Genomic DNA, 22,170 nt, shown 5'->3' with positions numbered 1-22,170 from the left:
CCACACAAAATATTTGCTTTGGTTAGTTCTCAATGTTGAGCTGTCCCATCTGGGGTGCCATTTTTATGTAACGGTTTTGACTTGAGGTTATTATTTACAGGGGTGCCAGGTAGGTTGTGCCTACCAGAGAAAACATTGGTTTCTCCTTTTAGTTTGGGTGGGAATGAGTCCCATCTGGTCCGTCAAGTCTACACCAATACAAAGGACGTATGTAAAAGTCAGGATGGAAATAAACTTTTCATAAACCCTTAAAACATTGAAAAGAACTTCAAAAACAACTATATTCTGTTGCGTGGGTTGTATTAGCAACAACAATGATTACACACACATATAATAATATCACAATGAGTTCTGGTTCCTCCAGAAATGTCCTGTACCTCGGGCCTAAAAAGAGTCCTGCCCGGTAAAGGAGTTCAGTGAACTCAAGTGACTTTTGTCACGCGATGTTTGTCCGTTCATTCCGTGTAGCGTAAACCCAGTATTAAACATACAATCAATATAACAATTACTTTACCACAGAACCTTAAAGCGGATCAACTCTTAATTAAGTCCTCAACTACCACTAACTACACAAATCACAGTATACATCACATCCAAACAAATGAAATACCGTATACAAAAAGGTGGTAGTCAGTCGGTCAGTCAGACAATCCAATCCGCCAATAGATCTCCAGCGGAGAAAGGCCACGAAGAACGGAGAGGTGTAGTCCAGGGACGCGAAGAGTGGATCCGATCCTGGGTAAACTCTCTTAGGCTACAAAACACACGTTTAACGGCAACAAAACAAACGGAATAGAGAAGCTTCGGAACTGAGGGTTGAACACATCCTCATGCACGTCTCCATCACAACCCCACTTTCGTGCCGCTGATGCTGGCTATTTAATTGGGAATTAAAGGAAAGCGCCCTATTGGAAGGAGCTGCACTGAGACGGTTCAGAAAAATTCAGGGCCGTCACAACGGGAAACTGTTGAGCGTGAAAAACCCAGCAGCGTTGCAGTTTTTGACACAAACCTGTGCGCCTGGCACCTACTACCATAACTCGTTAAAAGGCACTTACATTTTTTGTCTTGCCCATTCTCCCTCTGAATGGCACACAGACACAATCAATGTCTCAAGACTTAAAAATCATTCTTGAACCTGTCTCCTCCCCTTCATCTACACTGATTGAAGTGTATTTAACAAGTGACATCAATAAGGGATCATAGCTTCACCTGGATTCACCTGGTCAGTCTGTCACGGAATGAGCAGGTGTTCCTAATGTTTTATACACAGTAATTGATGGTTTTTAATCAATGTCTAATGGCTGATAGTTAATGATCCTGTATCATGTCAAATAGAGCACTGCCCATTATACCTTATCAAGGCACTGTTATCGACATAATGAAGACTCAGAAGCTTGTCATCCGTTGATATTTGAAAAGATGAAATATGGAGGGATCCGGCATATTTTTTTGAAAGTGACTTGACAACAATCAATATTTAAAGGGCTACACATACTGTCCCAGCTAGCACATAACGTTCTGAGAACCATATGTTTGTTAGAGTTGGTGAGAGTGGTTGTCCTATGGTTATTTTGCATACATCCTACCACAACTTTCTGGGAATGGTGCAAAATAGTTACTTGACTTTTGTACATTCTCAGCACATTTAAGGAACTTGACAACATAAGTGATTTTCTTGGTATTTCATTACTTAGAACGTTTCCTAAAAGTTCGAACATGGTTACATTTCATTTACATGTTGGTCATGTTCTAGGAACATTCTCCAACTGGTTTGACATTGGGAATGTTCTCAAATAGTTCATAGAACGTTAAGAAACAACGTTCTTCTGTGGGAATTTCAGTACATCAGGATAACATTTCTTACAGGTTTCCTCAGGGTTCTATTTAAAGTCATGTTCTGAGAATGTTTAGAAAACTTTTCATTAAAAAACACAAAAATCCATGTGTCCTATCTGTGCTTGGAGTTTTTTTAAACCACACACAGTCAGCTAGCAGTGTTATTAAAGGTCTTATTGAAACATCCAGTAAAATGTTTAAGGAAGTTAGTAAAAAAAACTCTAAATAACCTATAATTCCAGTTCTCAGAGTAACAATAAAACTTTCAAGGAACCAGAGTAAAAAGTTCTCAGAACATCCTTGCAACCTTAAAATAAACTTTCCCAGAACAGGCAAAATGTTCACTTCTGTTCTTATGACTGACACTGTGTGTGTGTGTGTGTGTGTGTGTGTGTGTCTGTGAGGATATGAGAGGAAGGGAAAAGGAAAGGTAAAGAGTAGTATACTTTCTCCCTCTGCCATAACAATGATCTACACAGCCAGTGGATGTGACCTAGTTTAGAACAGGCTGCATCATATTCAACTTTAATACTTGCTAACAAACTAGATCCCATTACTGTGTGGAGCTCCATCTCTCAAGTGTTTTTCTCACAATTTAGTTCTCTTCTCTCTTTTTTTCTACCTTAGAGCTGTAGAGGCAGTTTTGAAATGGCCCTATGGATAGGGTTAAATGGCTATGTATAGAAATGTCAAACACTTCAAGGTAATGGTGATCTAGTATAAAATGACTTATACCTGGATGTTTCCTTCTAATTCTCTTAGTCTGGTTCTGTCTCTCTACATTCATTGCTCTTGACATACTCTTCCTGGCTGAAGCGTGAGGCTTCAAGATACATTAGCAGGTGGTACTCAGCGTGACAGCCAACTTTGCCTGTTTCCACTTGAGGCCAACTGGTACAATTAGCACAAACATGGACTGGATTGCTTACAAAGGCACTAATACAGCCAGTGTATTCTGCAGTCAATGGGCTGTGCAGTCAGTGAGCCTCAGTCAATAAGACGACTTATAGTTGTTGATTTTCTAAAAGCCAGAATGCGTGGTGTTACATCGAGGCGGCCATCTTGTCCATCCATGGTCCAGATGGTGCTTTTGAACTGTGACCCTGCTTTGATTTCGAAGGTGAAAGTATCTGACTTTTAACCTCCACTGTATCCCATTGTATTGCCCAGCAGTGGATACACTCAGGGGGTCTGAGACTACAGCTATCCCACAGTGCTCTGAGTGCCTGCCTTGCAGGTGTCAGATGAGTTAGGTCCAGCTTATATATTTATACCTACTGTACCGTCGTCATGGATGGATACCTCTCATTTATTCTTCTTACCCAGAATACCCCACTGTGTGGATGAAACTCCGAAGCCAAATAAATGCATGGAGCAGAGAAGGGGAGATAAAGGAGAGAAATACTATAGATAATGTAAGAGTGAGTGACGGAGGGAAATAAAGAGAGAGCGATAAGCTCCCAAATCAGCAGAGACGAAACTCTGTTATTAATGTGTAAGACGTCCTGTGCCAGTATGATAAGAGAGACTGTTACCATCCATGTAAAATGAATTGTTAGACAGCATTATATTCCCTCACATTTGGTGCAGGAGAAAGGAAAAGTGTTATTACAAACACAGCTGGGTGTATCACACTCTATATACCACACAGCAAGACCTGCTCTAAATTCACACTTGAGAAAGTGTACTTGTAAAGGCACTAGAAAATAGAGGGGAAAGGGTCTATGGTGGCTAACAGTTTATAATGGCTAAATCACACATTTTACATGGAGCCACTTGAGACTGATGGAATGTGAACACCACCAAGCTCTATTCTATTCAGTCGTGTCTCTATAACTGTAATTTCTACTACCTCCACTATTCGACTACTTGTGTTTTAAGCTCTCCATAGCAATTCTACACTAATTTCCTCCACTATTGCAGATTCCACAACAAGCTAGTTTTTGATCCATTACCAACAAAGCTTCCAAGCAAACAAACCATTGAACTGCAAACGTAATGTTCCAATTTCAGTTCTTTGATTAAGTACAGAGACATTGTCGATTGATGACAATATTTGAGAGTTGATCATGGTAGTACAGCAACACCTTTCAACATGTCATTCCTTGTCTCTATCTCAATGTGTGTGTGTGTGTGTGTGTGTGTGTGTGTGTGTGTGTGTGTGTGTGTGTGTGTGATGTATTATAGAGGGCCGGAAGTGGAGACAGCCAAGACAGGACTAAGTGTTTTTCCTCTACCTCACTGTGTTATTATGATTGAATGAGCCCATCTGGCTTCTGTAGGTGGAGAGTCGTTGACGCTTGGTGTTGGTGTTTGATTCAGGTTGTCTGGAACAAAGCACCTCAATCTATCACTGCTTGTACTGGGAGGGGAGACCAACACATTGGAATAAGCTTCCTCTGTCTCTCTGTATCTCCGCTGAAGGTAGCTAGCTGTAAGTGGGTTTTACTGTTGTAGCATTGAGCCATTGCAGTCGTCCTGTCGTCAGTGTCTCAGGTAAAAGACCTGGGGTAAAAGACCTGGGATAAAAGTGCTACATGTTCATTAGGCCTACCTGGAATGTTGTCATGTGTGAAAGCTATCTTCGAGATGTTGGGCATCTATTCCAACTTCAGTCATTTGCACTTTAAAGCTAGCTATTACACATTAATTAACAAGCGGACATCTTTTAAATAGCTGTTGAGGAATGTAGTGAAAGTCAATGTCTCTCCCTCATTCATTAACTTTCAACGGCATCTGTTAACCCTGAGTCGTAGACAGCGTGTCCTGTGGCCTTCACGACCGTTAACTCGCTTGGTTAACTCCTCCTGACCATGAAACGCAACAACAACAACCACAGTATTGGGAGCTGCACTTCTGTGAAGAAAAAAATCGTTGAGGCTTATGTCCGGGAAATGTTTTTAACTGAAAGAATGCAACAACAAACGTTTTCTTTTTTCTTTTTTTACAGCACCTGTGTGTTGTGATGCGCCAGGTAGAAATTGCTGTGTCACTGCAACTTCTACTCTTGTTGCGCTACAGTCAACACATCTCATTACACTCAATTGACCACTCAACCACACAACTCCACCCACGGTCAATCTGACCGTGACCATTTAGCTGTGAGAACCCTTAGCACCCACTTGACTGTGAGCGTCTGACCATGAGATTGGCCGGCCCAGAGCAGAACCACTCCACTCCTCCTCATCATCCTCTCTGCACACCGCTACACAGCAATCTGCTTGCAGGAGGAACATTGGCGCTTTGAGATTCCTCTGGGCTGCCCCTGACATGCAATAATAGTCCTAATGTGTGTTTTTATTGTAGACCAGGGAATTAAAGCAATATTAAACCCGGGAGACTTCCTGTTAGTTAATGTGCTGGGGAACGTGTGGTGCGTGAGGTGTGGGGAGACTCAAAGCAGGTAGGTAAGGAGAACTGAGAGAGGGAACTCATACTGAATACTAACTTAAAGTACTGTAACTTGACAGGCCTTCCTGTAAGATAGAGTCCACTGTCTTACATTTGGTGGCAGCAGTGGGATCTGGACATCTACGAATACATCACTGTAAGTAAACAAACATGCACTTGAAGACCTTGTTGTGCAAGCCTGCCTTACTGTCACCTCCCTTGGCTGTAAAGGTCCACTGTCTTATCAAGATGTTTAAGACGGGTGTGTCTCACACCCCTGTTAGTCTCACCTAGCTTGGCCTATAGACCTTGCTTGGTCCATTTTGACCTGTAGCCCTGACTTGTGTGTTGTACTGAGGAACATAAGGTTAATGTAAACAAGTGCGGCAGGCTAAACTAAACAGGGATTTAGGAGACACCAGCACAGATTGTTGCCATGGTGTTGCTAATGGGATTGTTACAGAAGAGTCAGGATTAAAGTCACTGAGTTACACTGTGTGACACAGCCTGAGCCATGCAGGGCCTGAATGACTGGGTGTGTTTACTAGGTCTGAGTCCTCAGCACTAAACACATTTACTGTGTTGCAGAGAGGGTTTTGCTGAACAAACGTGCCTATAGACAGAGGGGACATGATACTTGATATCTTCATCATAAGGCCGTATAACAGTGATGTCTTCTTTTGGCAACAACATGGCGTCCATACCAGGAAATGATCAAATTACATATTATTTTTCCCATGCTTCGTAAACAACAGGTGTAGACTACTTACGGCCCTTCCCAACAATGCAGAGAGAACAAAAAGATCAATAAAAGAATAACAGGAGGAATAAATACACAATGATACAGTGCCATCGGGAAGATTCAGACCCCTTGACCTTTTCAACATTTTGTTACTTTTCAGCCTATCTCTAAAATGGTATAAATTATTTCATCAGTTATCTACACACAATAGCCCATAATGACAAAGTGGAAACAAGATTTTAGAAATGTTTGCAAATGTATAAAAAATACAAACCTGAAAAACCTTATATACATAAGTATTCAGACCCTTTGACTTTTTCCACCTGTGCTAAATTCAATTGATTGGACATGATTTGGAAAGGCACACACCTGTCTATAAAAGGTCCCACAGTTGACAGTGCATGTCAGAGCAAAAACCAAGCTATGAGGAAGCCACATAGATTTTCAAGCAGATTTAAGTCAAAACTGTAACTTGACCACTCAGGCACATTCACTGTCTTCTTGGTAAGCAACTGTACATTTGGCCTTGTAGGTTATTGTCCTGCTGAAAGGACATCTCTCGGTGTCTAGTGGAAAGCAGACTGAACCAGATTTAGCCTGTGCTTAACTCCATTACATTTCTTTGTTTATCCTGAGAAATGATCCAGTCCTTAACGATTACAAGCTTACCCATAACATGATGCAGCCACCACTATTTCACTGCTCGACTGAGGGACCTTACTGTCTGTATGTGTGGGGTACAGACATGAGGTAGTCATTCAAAAATCATTTAAAACACTATTGCACAGAGTGAGTCCGTGCAGCTTATTATGTGACTTGTTTACACCTGAACTTATTTAGACTTAACAAAGGGGTTGACTACTTATTGACTCACTTACATTTCAGCTTAAAATGTTTACATTTTTTATAATTGCAAAAAACGTAATTTCACTTTGACATAATGGTATTGTGTGTAGGCCATTTTAAATTCAGACAGTAACACCACAAGATGTGGACAAAGTCAAGCAGTGTGAATACTTTCTGAAGGCACTGTATTATGGAAATTGAAATCTTGTTGCGGTGCTTCTGCTACTCTTTTCAATCTGTATAGGCTCTCTCCCCAGCCACATACAAAGATCAATCCAAGGATGATATGGGTCTGTGGGCCAAGCCAGCAGGCACTTGGCGGGGTTTGGACCTGCACATCCGATCAATAGTCACCGTGCTTCTTCGCTGTAGTCTTGCCTGACTGGGGGAAACACAATATTGCTGCTCTTTCTCTACACACATGCACGAATACTCACACATGCGCTCAGACACATACAAATGAATAAGCACGCACACACATATACATGCAAGTGCACACACAGACTCATGCGCAGCCCCCCCACGAAGCAGTTTGGTCAGGGGGTCAGCTATCTAGGCTAGAAAAATCGATTTCTGGTGCTGACAGCCACTCCAAGGTACGCCTTAGGTATTGAGACTGGCTGAGATGGATAAGAAAGGAAAATAGGGAGAGTGGCTTTAAGATGGATAGGAGGAGAGAAGGACAGAGAAAGCGTGTTAGTTTTTTTTTGTGAATATGAACGTCTGTCGAGGTCACGTCAGGAATATCTCTTGATCCTACTCATATTCTGAAAAGATCACAGTGACATACAAAGAGATCTAGGATCCTTGCCAGGAAAACCTGATAATCAACTCCCACACTCTCCACAGTGGCCTTTTCTCTTTCGATACCCTTATGGATTTAACCGTTTATGAAAGAGGCATAAATAAGACATTAGAGTAACACTATCTGGCCTATTTCTGTTCCCTCTGCTTAGCAGACTGGAGGGACGATGCACAAACTGGGACAGTTATTGAGTCACTGTACTGTAGTTTACACAAGCTTTCACTTAAACTTGAGAAATGTGGATTATTCAGTTACCTACTCCATCTTGCGTCAGGGTTCATGTTGTTTCACAGTGGAATGAATGCTGTTGGAGATGCTGGTTATCCGGGGGAGTAGTTTGATGGTAGCTGGACAGCAGTAAGTATGTATACTGTAGTTTAGGTACTGCATGGCAGTAGTTATTTTAAAGGCACCTTGAATTTAGGTGGCCTGCCAATCAACTGAATATTTTTTTAATGCTTTGCTCATTCAACACAATAATCCCCCCTGCATCCCACTGCTGGTTTGCCTCTGAAGCTAAGCAGGGTTGGTCCTGGTCAGTCCCTAGATGGGACACCAGATGCTGCTGGAAGTGGTGTTGGAAGGTTAGTAGGGCACACTTTCCTCTGCTCTCAAAAAAAATATTACATTGCAGTGATGGGGGACATTTCCCTGTCTAATGTGCTGGCTTTTGGATGGGATGTTAAATGGGTGTCCTGGCTCTCTGTGGTCACTAAAGATCCCATGGCACTTATCGTAGGGGTGTTAACCCTGGTGTCCTGGCTAAATTGCCAATATGGCCCTCATACCATCATGGCCACCTAATCATCCCCAGCTTCCAAATGGCTCATTCATTTCCTGTAACTAGTCCACCGGCTGTTGCCAGAAATGAGAATGTGTTCTCAGTCAACTTTCCTGGTAAAATAAGGAGGGGGAAAAAACTGACTCTGCAAAATCCAACTGCATTATTCAGACAAGATGACAGAAACCAGAGAGGAGAATAAAATAGTTCATTCACCTGAGTGAAAATGTGAATACACAAACTCAGAAAAGTCACCTTCAACAACCCACAGTGAAGTTATTTTTTTGCCCAGAATCACAAACTCTTTCTCTGCTTCAATCTCTTAATAACGTCTTTGGGATTGGTGTCCCATCCGCCACCTGGACTGTTCAGCTAACGTAGGTTAATGCTGATGGTTTTAGCATGAGGTTGTAAGTAGCAAGAACATTTCCTAGGACATAGACATATCTGATATTGGCCAAAAGCTTAAATTCTTGTTAATCTAACTGCACTGTCCAATATGCAGTAGGGGACATAGGGAGTCAAAGGATGCAGTAAGGGAGGAGGAGGGGTTGAGGAGGCAGAATCGTTTGAGCAGAGGAAGAGATGATAGGATGGGAGGAGAGAGCTATTACAGTGAAAGAATACCATGCCATTGTTTGAGGAGAGTGCACAATTTTGAACTTGAAACGTTATTAATAAACAAATTAGGCACATTTGGGCAGTCTTGAAACAAATGCAATAGTTCATTGGATCAGTCTAAAACGTTGCACATACACTGCTGCCATCTAGTGGCCAAAATCTAAAGTGTGCCTGGGCTGGAATAATACATGATGGCCTTTCACTTACATTTCAAAGATGATGGTACAAACAAAATACAAAAGAACGGTTGTTTTTTGCTTTGTATTATCTTTTACCAGATCTATTGTGTTATATTCTCCTACATTAAGTTCACATTTCCACAAACGTCAAAGTGTTTCCTTTCAAATAGTACCAAGAATATGCATATCCTTGCTTCAGGACCTGAGCTACAGGCAGTTAGATATTGGTATGTAATTTTAGGCAAAAATTGAAAAAAAAGTGACGGATTCTTAAGCGGTTCACCTGTTGCTCGCACACACTACTCTCTCAATAGTCTCGTTGCACATACACTGCTGCCATCTAGTGGCCAAAATCTAAAGTGTGCCTGGGCTGGAATAATACACAAAATACGGTTGTTTTTTGCTTTGTATTATCTTTACCAGATCTATTGTGTTATATTCTCCTACATTAAGTTCTCCACACTCCACTACTTTCTCTCCACACACTACTCTCTCCACACACTACTCTCTCCACACACTACTCTCTCCACACACTACTCTCTCCACACACCATATCTCCCACCAAGTGGAACTATACTTGCTGCATCCCCCTTCCTCCTCCAAAAGGACCATAATGGAAATAAGATTTTAAGGTTCATTGTGTTATTTTTGATGATTTTCTTAAATTGTATGTGGAGGCGTCACCGGCTGGAGTGCATCCCCCTTCCTCCTGTGGTGATTTTGTGTGTGTGTGTGTGTGTGTGTGTGTGTGTGTGTGTGTGTGTGTGTGTGTATGTATGTATGTGTGTGTGTGTGTGTGTGTGTGTGTGTGTGTGTGTGTGTGTGTGTGTGTGTGTGTGTGTGTAAAAAATTGTCAAATCAATTCAATCAATCAATTCAAACTCTGGTCCTGAACTTCACAGTCTTATTATAATTTATTTTTCAAAGACCAATACACTCCCCTACAGAGTTTCTACACTCCTTGTCTATGGACCTATTCATGCTTTGGGTCTTGCTGTTCGGCCATTGAGTTAACACCTGCTTAATCATGTTTCGTATCGTTATTCTTCGTATCACTTCATCACTTTGACTAATGTGGAAATGTCTCTTCTTCAGGAGAACCACGGAAGTTTGACCCAACATTTAGAGGACCAATCTGCAACAGGTAATGTTTCACTTTGCTTTTGCATTATCACAGTTTAACTGTGCGTCTTGATTGTTTCATTGCTGTGACAGAGGGCTTGTTGCTACAGATCTGTTATCTTAATTTGATCACTCTGTTGTCGCAAAGAATTTTCCTGCACAACAGGAAATGCAAATTGTAGTGTATTCAACGTTTAAAAAGTTAGTAATTTCAACTTGAAAATTTCAAACTTGACTTGCTCTAACTAAAAATGTATCAACCCCTGTAAAAATGAATTATAATCCACATAATTATTCACTTTTCCTGTTGCTGCAGGATTATTTTCCTGCTGTGAGAAGCAGGGTAAAATTCTGATTTGAATGTGTAATCCCATTTCCAGACGGTGAGCGTTTTCATATAGATTCAGTGCCTCTTCACTAGCCTCGCAAGCCGCTTGATCCAGCCAGCGAACATTCATGTAGCCTTGCAAGATCAGGCGGCTTGCAAGGCTACCTCAATACACTGCTGCCAATGGGCACGTTCGAGCGGATACATTTTGTCTAGTCGGTGACCATCGTTGTTCACCAACTTTCAAAGTGTGTTGCATTATGGGGATACAAATGTTCCGACTTGCGCCTACAATGTCGACTGCATGGACTAAACATGTGATCAAAGGTCATGCAGTTTTTGATGAAGTCGCTCTTGTTGCTTCTCAGTAACTGCACCATGCAGCCATCACCTGCATTGTGGGAGGCACTATTTGTCAACCACTCATTACGGTGTTTTTTGTTGAACCACGCGAACGTGATCAAAGACATGACTGAAACAGGAACCAACTTTGCCAAAATTCTAAAGCTACAGGGGCTACAAACGAAAGTTATATTTGAGACCTCTCTCCAACCAATTATTTGCACACATTATGTATTCAGTGAGTGTATGATATGGGAGTATTGAACATTTTTCTTTAACCATTTATAAAGTAGCACTGCCATGCAGATCTGAGCCTTGCTGTTTGAAAACCACAACCGCCTCTGACTTTTGGTTGTCACAGACTTCACTCATCGACTTTCGTCTACAGTCAGCTTCGTTAGTCTTACTACTCGAACACACCCAATAGCTAGGAGTGATTATGAAGGAGAGTGTGCTGCCAAATGGCTGTCCCACTGGTGATGTACTGTAGTACACATGCTTTAAGGCTTTGGTGATGTACGACACAACTTTTAATACTACACATCAATGTTAAAGACACACATTCACAAGAGATCTGTAGTCACCATGGAACTGCCCTGCTGGCAGGCTAGTCCCTTTGCTATATTGACAGTAGTCTGATTTTGATATAGAATAGAAAATGTAAATGAATTAAGGGCAACGTCCCTTACCCTTTTAAAGGTAGTGCACTAATCAGAGAATAGGGTGTGATTTGAGACAGAACCCATGGTCTGCTCTGGTCTCTGACTGAAATGAAAATGACACTGTCATGGAAATTACATTTATAGGCTATAGCTAATAGTAACTTTAAAGCTAATATTTACTGTGAGCTAAGCCTAAACTCATACAGACCCTCTGAAATGTCAGTTGTGCTTAACCCAGTGTCGACCAATTACATTTCAGGTAATATAAGAGATTAATATTTGGTGACATAACTGAAGATTATTCCACAGTATTCAATAATAGGATTTGGTGTTTCAAAATGTTCAGACAGACTATTACCCACAGAGATATAAATGTTCTATATCTATTCTAATTACCATCCATGTTATACAATTATTTGCCACTACATCACAACAACAGTCAGAAGCAGACCAAACCTTCATTCCATTATAAACCAAACTCAAACATTTGAGATTCTCTAGCCAACATTCATTGACGATACAGACACTCCCTTCCCTACCAATCTCAGACAGAGCATTAAATCTGACAGAAGCTGGAGAGAACACCCCCCCTCCTGTCTGACAGCGTCACAGATAAAAGCATGTCAAAGAAAAGAGGGAGAAAAGCAGGGAGGAAATCGATGGCTATTAGAAACTCCGGTAACTGGCTGCAATCAGTGTGGCTGCAGTTCAAACCGGCTGGAACTGGAACCAGGTCAGTTGGCTAGAAGAGCCCCACTAACCCAGACAGAGATGGGTGGCGGGGAGCAGAGCAGAGTTGGATGTGTAAATAAGAAATGAGGAGGACCCTTTAAATCCTTAATTAGACCTGACTGACAAAACCCATCCAGGAGAAAAGAGTGGCTGAATAAAAAGTCTGGAGTGGCTTGTTGTGTTGTGAGGATTGCAGTGTGTTGGTGTTGAGTGGAGTGGAGGGATGGGTCTTGTTGTAGGACTCTGCTGAAGGAGTTGTGTTGTGGGGATTCTATGTTGTTAATTGGTGATGAGGGGAATGACGTGGTAGAAAATTCTGCCATTTTAACACTTCCTCTGATCTTCTACTGAACGCTTCTCTTAGTCAGAGCAGGGAGCTGCAGAGATGCAATTATAGATTTAGCTTGTGTGTGTGTGTGGTGCTGCTTGTGAAGCTCTTTTGGTGGGAAGAATTACACACAAATAATTCCATTACCAAAACGTTTTATAGCTACACAGTAAGTTTCTGGGCATCCAGCTTTTATCTTGTTCTATTTGATTATTTTAGGATTTCTCTGTATCAGTGTTTTCACCCCAGCAGTAATTTCAGGCCTCAGTTGATATCTTATTAGCTAAAGGAACTACTGATGACACACTGGCTTTGTTCCAGAAATACAGAGATCCTCCCCAGATGACAAACTATTTTAGAGTTTTTGCAAAGCTGCAGACTCAACTCGGTGTATCCATCTGGATGTGGATGGGAACCTACCAAGGTAGTTGTTATATTAAAACAGCGAGGCTGCTGCTTTGGAGTGCTGCTTTGGAGTGCTGCTTTGGAGTGCTGCTTTGGAGTGCTGCTTTGGAGTGCTGCTTTGGAGTGCTGCTTTGGAGTGCTGCTTTGGAGTGCTGCTTTGCCAGCTTTACCAGTTCAATGCCCTTTTCACCTCTAACACAGTAGGAGGCATATGCAGCAGAGACTTGCTGACTCACACCTGGAAACACCTGCTTGTGTTGCTTGCTCTTTCATCAGTAAATGCTGTTGTTTATCTTTTGTCCTAAAGAGACCCGTGGCAAACGTACTACTTGCAGTTTGTTGGTAGTGGCAAAGTTATGGCTAGTCTGTTTATCTTGTCTATTCCGTTTTTTCATTTACAGTAGACTAGCAGTAGACTAGCGCAAATAGTAGACTAGCGCAAATAGAGAATGCAGAAAACCTAGCCTGTTTGATGAACGTTTGGTGTTTTGAAGTCATAGAAATATATGTAAGTGGTTTATCTGTTTTAAAGTCATACAGTACAAACATATTCAACTGTTCTTGTTTTGTGCAGGTATAATTTCAAGACCATTTTTTACCAACTGTCAATTTACTGTTCACAGCCATAGTTAGAATAATTCATTAACTTCTCATTACCGTTCACAGCCATAGTTAGAATCATTAATTAACTTCTCATTACCGTTCACAGCCATAGTTAGAATCATTAATTAACTGCTCATTACCGTTCACAGCCATAGTTAGAATCATCAATCAACTTCTCATTACCGTTCACAGACATAGTTAGAATCATTAATTATCTGCTCATTACCATAGTTAGTTCACAGCCATAGTTAGAATCATTAATTAACTTCTCATTACCGTTCACAGCCATAGTTAGAATCATTAATTAACTTCTCATTACCGTTCACAGCCATAGTTAGAATCATTAATTAACTTCTCATTACCGTTCACAGCCATAGTTAGAATCATTAATTAACTTCTCATTACCGTTCACAGCCATAGTTAGAATCATTAATTAACTTCTCATTACCGTTCACAGCCATAGTTAGAATCATTAATTAACTTCTCATTACCGTTCACAGCCATAGTTAGAATCATTAATTAACTTCTCATTACCGGTCACAGCCATAGTTAGAATCATTAATTAACTTCTCATTACCGGTCACAGCCATAGTTAGAATCATTAATTAACTTCTCATTACCGGTCACAGCCATAGTTAGAATCATTAATTAACTTCTCATTACCGGTCACAGCCATAGTTAGAATCATTAATTAACTTCTCATTACCGTTCACAGCCATAGTTAGAATCATTAATTAACTTCTCATTACCGTTCACAGCCATAGTTAGAATCATTAATTAACTTCTCATTACCGGTCACAGCCATAGTTAGAATCATTAATTAACTTCTCATTACCGGTCACAGCCATAGTTCGAATCATTAACCAAGTTCCGATTCAGAGATATAAAGCAGTCCTGCAGAATCAATGGATCAGCGGTTTTAATTAGAAACTAGAAATTAATTCAGTCTCTTCAATGTCTATTTTGAGTGAGAGATATGGAGTCATTTAATGAAGGGATTTTAGAGATGGCCGTAGATTAAACCAGTCGACTATTGAATCTCAGATCTGTTTGTTCTCTTTCCAACTGCTTGTCACTCAATGCTACAAGTTGGCAAAAGAGCACGAACAGATCGGGGATCAGGCTATTGAATCCCAGGTCGCATCAGTTCTCACTGACTGTTTCTTTCCTTTCAAACTGTCCTGTGAAATTAGAGTCCATAACAGCGACTCAGCAAGCAGCACAGCCCTGTTGAGTGTCCTCCGGGTTTTTAGAACAACTATCACACAAACACACTTTCTCTTCTCCATCTCTCCCTGCCTGAGTTTAGCCACAGTTTCTGCTCTAATGTCAGTGTGTTTAACTCTGCTCAACAGCTGGTGAATGAGAGTTAAGAGGAGAGGACAGAATGTGCAGCGCAGCAGATTCAGCATCAAGCAGGGTCGTTACAGAGGATTGGAAAGGACAGAACTGCATAAACAGAGCAGGAAAACACTGACTAGTCCGGACAGACCTACTATCAACAAGGAGGCGGGAGGGTTTATTTCGCATGGAGAAGGAGAGGAACAATAATTTTGATTGATTAGGAAAGACAGAGTTAACTTCAACCTGTCCCACCACTCCTCACATTCTTGCTCACCGTGTGTGTGTGTACGGTTCTGTGTGTCTATGCATTTCTTTTAGACCAGGGGAGAGTGCTGCCTGAGCTCAGCTAAAGGCTGAATTATTGAGCGCTGGGGAGCAGTAGGGAGCGTTGGGCTGTATGGTTGTGAAAGCCTGCTGTGCAGCTTAACACCAGGCCTCTCACTGACTCCTCAATATAACCCCAGTGACACACATGACCCTCTAACAGTCCTGTCCCAGTGCTGCCAATCACAACCTGGTCTCTATTCCTTGAACACACAACCTGACAGTCATGGTCTGTTTAATCAGGCATTACCTCAGTGCTCTCTAAGTGGTCAACTGGGAAGCCAGGCAGGGATTTCTATGCATTCAATTGACATATAAGCTGATTAAGATATATTAAACATGACGCTAGATACAGTACCAGTCAAATGTTTGGACACACCTACTCATTCAAGGGTTTTTATTTATTTTTATTATTTTCTACATTGTAGAACAATAGTGAAGACATCACAACTATGAAATAACACATATGGAATAATGTAGTATCCAAAAAAGTGTTAAACAAATATATTTCAGATTCTTCAAAGTAGCCACCCTTTGCCTTGATGACAGCTTTGCACACGCTTGGCATTCTCTCAACCAGCTTCACCCGGAATGCTTTTCCAACTGTCTTGAAGGAGTTCCCACATATGCTGAGTACTTGTTGGCTGCTTTTCCTTCACTCTGCAGTCGGTCCAACTCATCCCAAACCATTTCAATTGGATTGAGGTCGGGGGATTGTGGAGGCCAGATCATCTGATGCAGCACTCCATCATTCCCCTTCTTGGTCATATAGCCCTTACACAGCCTGGAGGTGTGTTGGGTCATTGTCCTGTTGAAAAACAAATGATAGTCCCACTAAGTGCAAACCAGATGGGATGGCGTATCATTGCAGAATGCTGTGGTAGCCATGCTGGTTAAGTGTGCCTTGAATTCTAAATAAATTACAGACAGTGTCACCAGCAAAGCACTCCCACAACATCACACATCCTCCATGCAATGTCCATTGTTCGTGTTTCTTGGCCCAAGCAAATTTCTTCTTCTTATTGGTGTCCTTTAGTAGTGGTTTCTTTGTAGCAATTGGACCATGAAGGCCTGATTCACGCAGTCTCCTCTCAACAGTTGATGTTGAGATGTGTCTGTTACTTGAACTCTTTGAGGCATTTATTTGGGCTGCAATTCCAGTGAACTAGTGACTCTAATGAACTATTCCTTTACAGCAGAGGTAACTCTGGGTCTTCCTTTCCCGTGGTGGTCCTCATGAGAGCCAGTTTCATCATAGCACTTGATTTTGTTTTGCGAACTGCACTTGAAACTTTGTAACTCCATCCGCTGTGCCCTCAACCGGCCACTGCTGGACGTCGGAGCAGATGCTTCTACTTACCCTGGCCTGCTAACTTTAAATGGCGTGTCTCCCGCGTGCTAGCGTAGCAACGACTACCCGCGGCTTCCCTGTTCCATCTATTGCTGTTCACTGAACCATATGATCAGTTGGCTGCATAGATGATGCCTGCTGGACTGGTCATTTATCACTGTACTCCATTTTGTTTATTTTTCTTGTTTATCTGTCGGCCCTAGCCACGAACTCTGCGTGTAGTTAACCGACCCTCTCCTCTCCTCTCTCTCTCTCTCAGCTGATTATCTGTTGTCTTAGCTAGCTCTCCCAATCAACACCTGTGATTGCTTTATGCCTCGCTTTATGTCTCTCGCAAATGTCCATATAGTCCTTGTATACTGTTGTTTAGGATAGTTACCATTGTTTTAGTTTACAGTGGAGCCCCTAGTCTCACTCTACATGCCTCAGATTCCCTCTTTGTCCCACCCCCCACACATGCGGTGACCTCACCCAGAATAACCAGCACGTCCAGAGATACAACCTCTCATCATCACTCAGTGCCTGGGCTTACCTCCACTGTACCCACACCCCACCATACCCCTGTCTACACATTATGCCCTGAATCTATTCTACCACGTCCAGAAATCTGCTCCTTTTATTCTCTGTCCCCAACGCATTAGACGACCAGTTTTGATAGCCTTTAGCCGTGCCCTTATCCTACTCCTCCTCTGTTCCTCGGGTGATGTAGTGGTTAACCCAGGCCCTGCGTGTCTCCAGGCTCTCTCATTTGTTGACTTCTGTAATCGAAAAAGCCTTGGTTTGATGCATGTCAACATTAGAAGCCTCCTCCCTAAGTTTGTTTTACTCACTGATTTAGCACACTCCGCCAACGCTGATGTGCTTGCCGTGTCTGAATCTTGGCTTAGGAAGGCCACCAAAAAATCCTGAGATTTCCATACCCAACTACAACATTTTCCGTCAAGATAGAAGTGCCAAAGGGGGAGGAGTTGCAATCTACTGCAGAGATAGCTTACAAAGTTCTGTCATACTTTCAAGGTCTATGCCCAAACAGTTTGAGATTCCAATTTAAAAAATGAATCACTCCAGAAATAAGTCTCTCACTGTTGCCGCCTGTTATAGACCCCCCTCAACTCCCAGCTGTGCCCTGGACACCATAGATGAGGGGCAATCAATTCACATATCTTCAGACTTCGTTCTGTTAGGTGACCTAAACTAGGATATGCTTAACACCCCGGCAGTCCTACAATCTAAGCTAGAGGCCCTCAATCTCACACAAATCATCAAGGAACCCACCAGGTACAACCCTAAATCTGTAAACATGGGCACCCTCATAGATATCCTGACCAACTTGCCCTCCAAATACACCTCTGCTATTTTCAATCAGGATCTCAGTGATCACTGCCTCATTGCCTGCATCCGCTATGGGTCCGCGGTCAAACGACCACCCCTCATCACTGTCAAACGCTCCCTAAAACACTTCTGCGAGCAGGCCTGTCTAATCGACCTGGCCCGGGTATCTTGGAAGGATATTGACCTCATCCCGTTAGTCGAGGATACCTGGTTGTTCTTTAAAAGTAATTTCCTCACCATCTTAAATAAGCATGCCCCTTTCAAAAAATGTAGAGCTAAGAAGAGATATAGCCCTTGGTTCACTCCAGACCTGACTGCCCTTGACCTGCACAAAAACATCCTGTGGTGGCCTGCAATAGCATCGAATAGTCCCCGCGATATGCAACTGTTCAGGGAAGTCAGGAACCAATACACTCAGTCAGTCAGGAAAGCAAAGGCTAGCTTTTTCAAACAGAAATTTGCATCCTGCAGCTCTAACTACAAAAAGTTTTGGGACACTAAAGTTAATGGAGAACAAGAGCACCTCCTCCCAGCTGCCCACTACACTAAGGCTAGGTAACACGGTCACCACCGATAAATCCATGATAATCGAACATTTCAATAAGCATTCCTCTATGGCTGGCCATGCTTTCCTCCTGGCTACCCCAACCCCGGCCAACCCCGTACAAATCAGCTGGGCTAGACAATCTGGACCCTCTCTTTTTAAAACTATCTGCCACCATTGTTGCAACCCCTATTACCAGTCTGTTCAACCTCTCTTTCATATCGTTCGAGATCCCTAAAGATTGGAAAGCTGCCGCGGTCATCCCCCTCTTCAAAGGGGGTGACACTCTGGACCCAAATGGTTATAGACCTATATCCTTCCTGCCCTACCTCTCTAAAGTCTTCGAAAGCCAAGTTAATAAACAGATTACTCACCATTTCGAATCCCACCGTACCTTCTCCACTGTGCAATCCAGTTTCCCAGCTGGTCACGGGTGCACCTCAGCCACGCTCAAGGTACTAAACGACATCATAACCGCCATCGATAAAAGACAGTACTGTGCAGCCGTCTTCATCAACCTGGCCAAGGCCATTGACTCTGTCAATCACCACATTCTTATCGGCAGACTCAACAGCCTTGGTTTCTCAAATGACTGCCTCGCCTGGTTCATCAACTACTTCGCAGACAGAGTTCAGTGTGTCAAATCGGAGGGCCTGTTGTCCGGTCCTCTGGCAGTCTCTATGGGGGTGCCACAGGGTTCAATTCTCGGGCCGACTATTTTCTCTGTATATATCAATGATGTTGCTCTTGCTGCGGGCGATTCCCTGATACACCTCTACGCAGACGACACTATTCTGTATACATCTGGCCCTTCTTTGGACACTGTGTTAACTAACCTCCAAACGAGCTTCAATGCCATACAAAACTCCTTCCGTGGCCTCCAACTGCTCTTAAACGCTTGTAAAACCAAATGCATGCTTTTCAACCGTTCACTGCCTGCACCTGCCCACCCTACTAGCATCACTATCCTGGACGGTTCTGACCTAGAATATGTGGACAACTACCTAGGTGTCTGGCTAGACTATAAACTCTCCTTCCAGACTCATATTTAACATCTCCATTCCAAACTCAAATCTAGAATATGCTTTCTATTTCGCAACAAAGCCTCCTTCACTCATGCCACCAAACTTTTCCTAGTAAAACTGACTATCCTACCGATCCTCGACTTCGGCGATGTCATCTACAAAATTGCTTCCAATACTCTACTCAGCAAATTGGATGCAGTCTATCACAGTGCCATCCATTTTGTTACCCAAGCCCCTTATACCACCCACCACTGTGACCTGTATGATCTAATCGACTGGCCCTCGCTACATTTTCGTTGCCAAACCCACTGGTTCCAGGTCATCATCTATAAGTCTATGCTAGGTAAAGCTCTACCTTATCTCAGCTCACTGGTCACGATAACAACACCCACCCTTAGCAGGTATATCTCACTGGTCGTCCCCAAAGCCAACACGTCCTTTGGCCGCCTTTCCTTCCAGTTCTCTGCTGCCAGTGACTGGAACAAATTGCAAAAATCGCTGAAGCTGGAGACTTATATTTCCCTCACTAACTTTAAACATCAGCTATCTGAGCAGCTGACCGATCGTTGCAGCTGTACATAGTTTATCTGTAAATAGCCCACCCAATCTACCTACCTCATCCCCATATTGTTTTTTATTTACTTTTCTGTTCTTTTGCACACCAGTATCTCTACTTGCACATCATCATCTGCTCATTTATCCCTCCAGCATTAATCTGCTAACTTATAATTACTTCGCTATTATGGCCATTTTATTGCCTACCTCCTCACGCTATTTGCACACACTGTATATAGACTTTCTCTCTTTTCTATTGTGTTATTGACTGTACGCTTCTTTATTCCATGTGTAACTCTGTTGTTGTTTGTGTCGTACTGCTTTGCTTTATCTTGGCCATGTCGCAGTTGGAAATGAGAACTTGTTCTCAACTTGCCTACCTGTTTAAATAAAGGTGAAATAAAGTAATAAAGTAATAATGGACCGTCATTTCTCTTTGCTTATTTGAGATGTTCTTGCTGTAATATGGACTTGGTCTTTTACCAAATATGGTTATCTTCTGTATACCACCCCTATCTTGTCACAACACAACTGATTGGCTCAAATGCATTAAGAAGGAAAGACATTCCACAAATTAACTTTTAACATGGCACACCTGATTATTGAAATTCATTCCAGGTGACTACCTCATGATGCTGGTTGAGAGAATGCCAAGAGTGTGCAAAGCTGTCATTAAGGCAAAAGGGTGGTTACTTTGAAGACTCTCAAATATAAAATATAATTTGATTTGTTTCACACTTTCTGGGTTACTACATGATTCCATGTGTGTTATTTCATAGTTTTCATGTCTTCACTATGTGCTGAGGAATGAGTAGGTGTGTCCCATCTTTTGACTGGTACTGTAGGTTGCTGATTTTCCTCAGCACGTGTACACACGCACTACTGTTTGTGGATATGTGACACTTTCCCATCCCCGGTTGGATAGAAAGATGTAAGCACTTGGCACACACAGGTATACACACTGCAAGAGCCATTCTGATTGCCAAACCCTGGGAAAGAGAGTGTGGGAATGTGATGTGTCTAGAGAGAGTCATAGCAGCAGATTGTTGAGGTTAATATTTAATTTCCGTTGTGAAAGCATCTCATCATCACCATGGTCCCTTCTGCAGCTGTTTGATCTTTACCAGAATAATGAGCATGGCCTTGGTGTGTATTTATCTCTCTGTCCTCTCGTTTCTCTCTCTCTTTACACCCTCTCTCATCTCGCTCGCCTCTCGTTTCTCTCTCTCAGGGTGTTGAAAGCCTCAAGGATATTGACCTTTTCTTCTTCTTTCTCTCTCCCTATCTCAATAGGAGAATCTTAATTGCATACTCTTCGCATCCTCTCCCCTTGCCTCCTTCTCAAAACCCATTGGAGAAGAAGGTCAGAGGGAGGGACCTCTTGCTTTCTCATCCAATGGGTTTTGAGAAGTAGTGTGCAATTGAGATTCTCTGTATCTACCTCTTTTCCCTTTGTGTTTTTCCCTCTCTACAGAAGCTGCACAGACTTGTTTTGCTGTGTGATCTTCGTCATCGTCATCCTTGGATACATAGCACTAGGGACTGTGGGTGAGTGGACCATAACCACTATATTACCAGGACAGTGTAAGGATGTCTATACATGGAAACTCACAACTCTTCATGGCGTATAGGTCTACATGCATTGGACAAAACTCGATGTCCAGCTGTCTTGCATTCCCAAATGTCTAGGAATTATGCCAATGTGAGACAAGCATTATCTTTTATTTCATCACCCTTGTTGAGTCAAAGTTCTGTTACATTTAAAACAGTGTAAACAAGCAATGAAAAGGAGATGCTACATGAGTTGTGTTTAGACATTTTTATTGTAAGCAATGATAATGCCACAGTGGCCCACACCCAAACACACTGTCCCCATGAGTGGGAGTCAGTAGATGAACCGTAGATCAGAGGGCTCTGAAATAATATAATAATAATAATGCCATTTAGCAGACGCTTTTATCCAAAGCGAC

General features: G+C 42.3%; 1 protein-coding gene across 2 annotated transcripts in view; it reads left to right on the top strand.

Moving 5' to 3' along the window:
• LOC118394574 (choline transporter-like protein 5-A) overlaps window positions 1–22,170 on the top strand; it is a 67,205-nt gene that overhangs the window by 32,350 nt on the left and 12,685 nt on the right. The window contains exons 2-3 of one of the 2 annotated variants that reach the window (XM_035787876.2): window positions 10,299–10,347; window positions 21,675–21,748. In XM_035787876.2, coding sequence (XP_035643769.1) covers window positions 10,299–10,347; window positions 21,675–21,748 — 123 coding nt within the window. The remainder of the gene's footprint in view (window positions 1–10,298; window positions 10,348–21,674; window positions 21,749–22,170) is intronic. The other variant, XM_035787878.2, reaches the window with a different exon arrangement.

Source organism: Oncorhynchus keta, chromosome 15 (genome assembly GCF_023373465.1).
Source record: "Oncorhynchus keta strain PuntledgeMale-10-30-2019 chromosome 15, Oket_V2, whole genome shotgun sequence".
Classification (NCBI taxonomy): Eukaryota; Metazoa; Chordata; class Actinopteri; order Salmoniformes; family Salmonidae; genus Oncorhynchus; species Oncorhynchus keta.
This window is presented reverse-complemented; position numbering and strand designations above follow the sequence as displayed.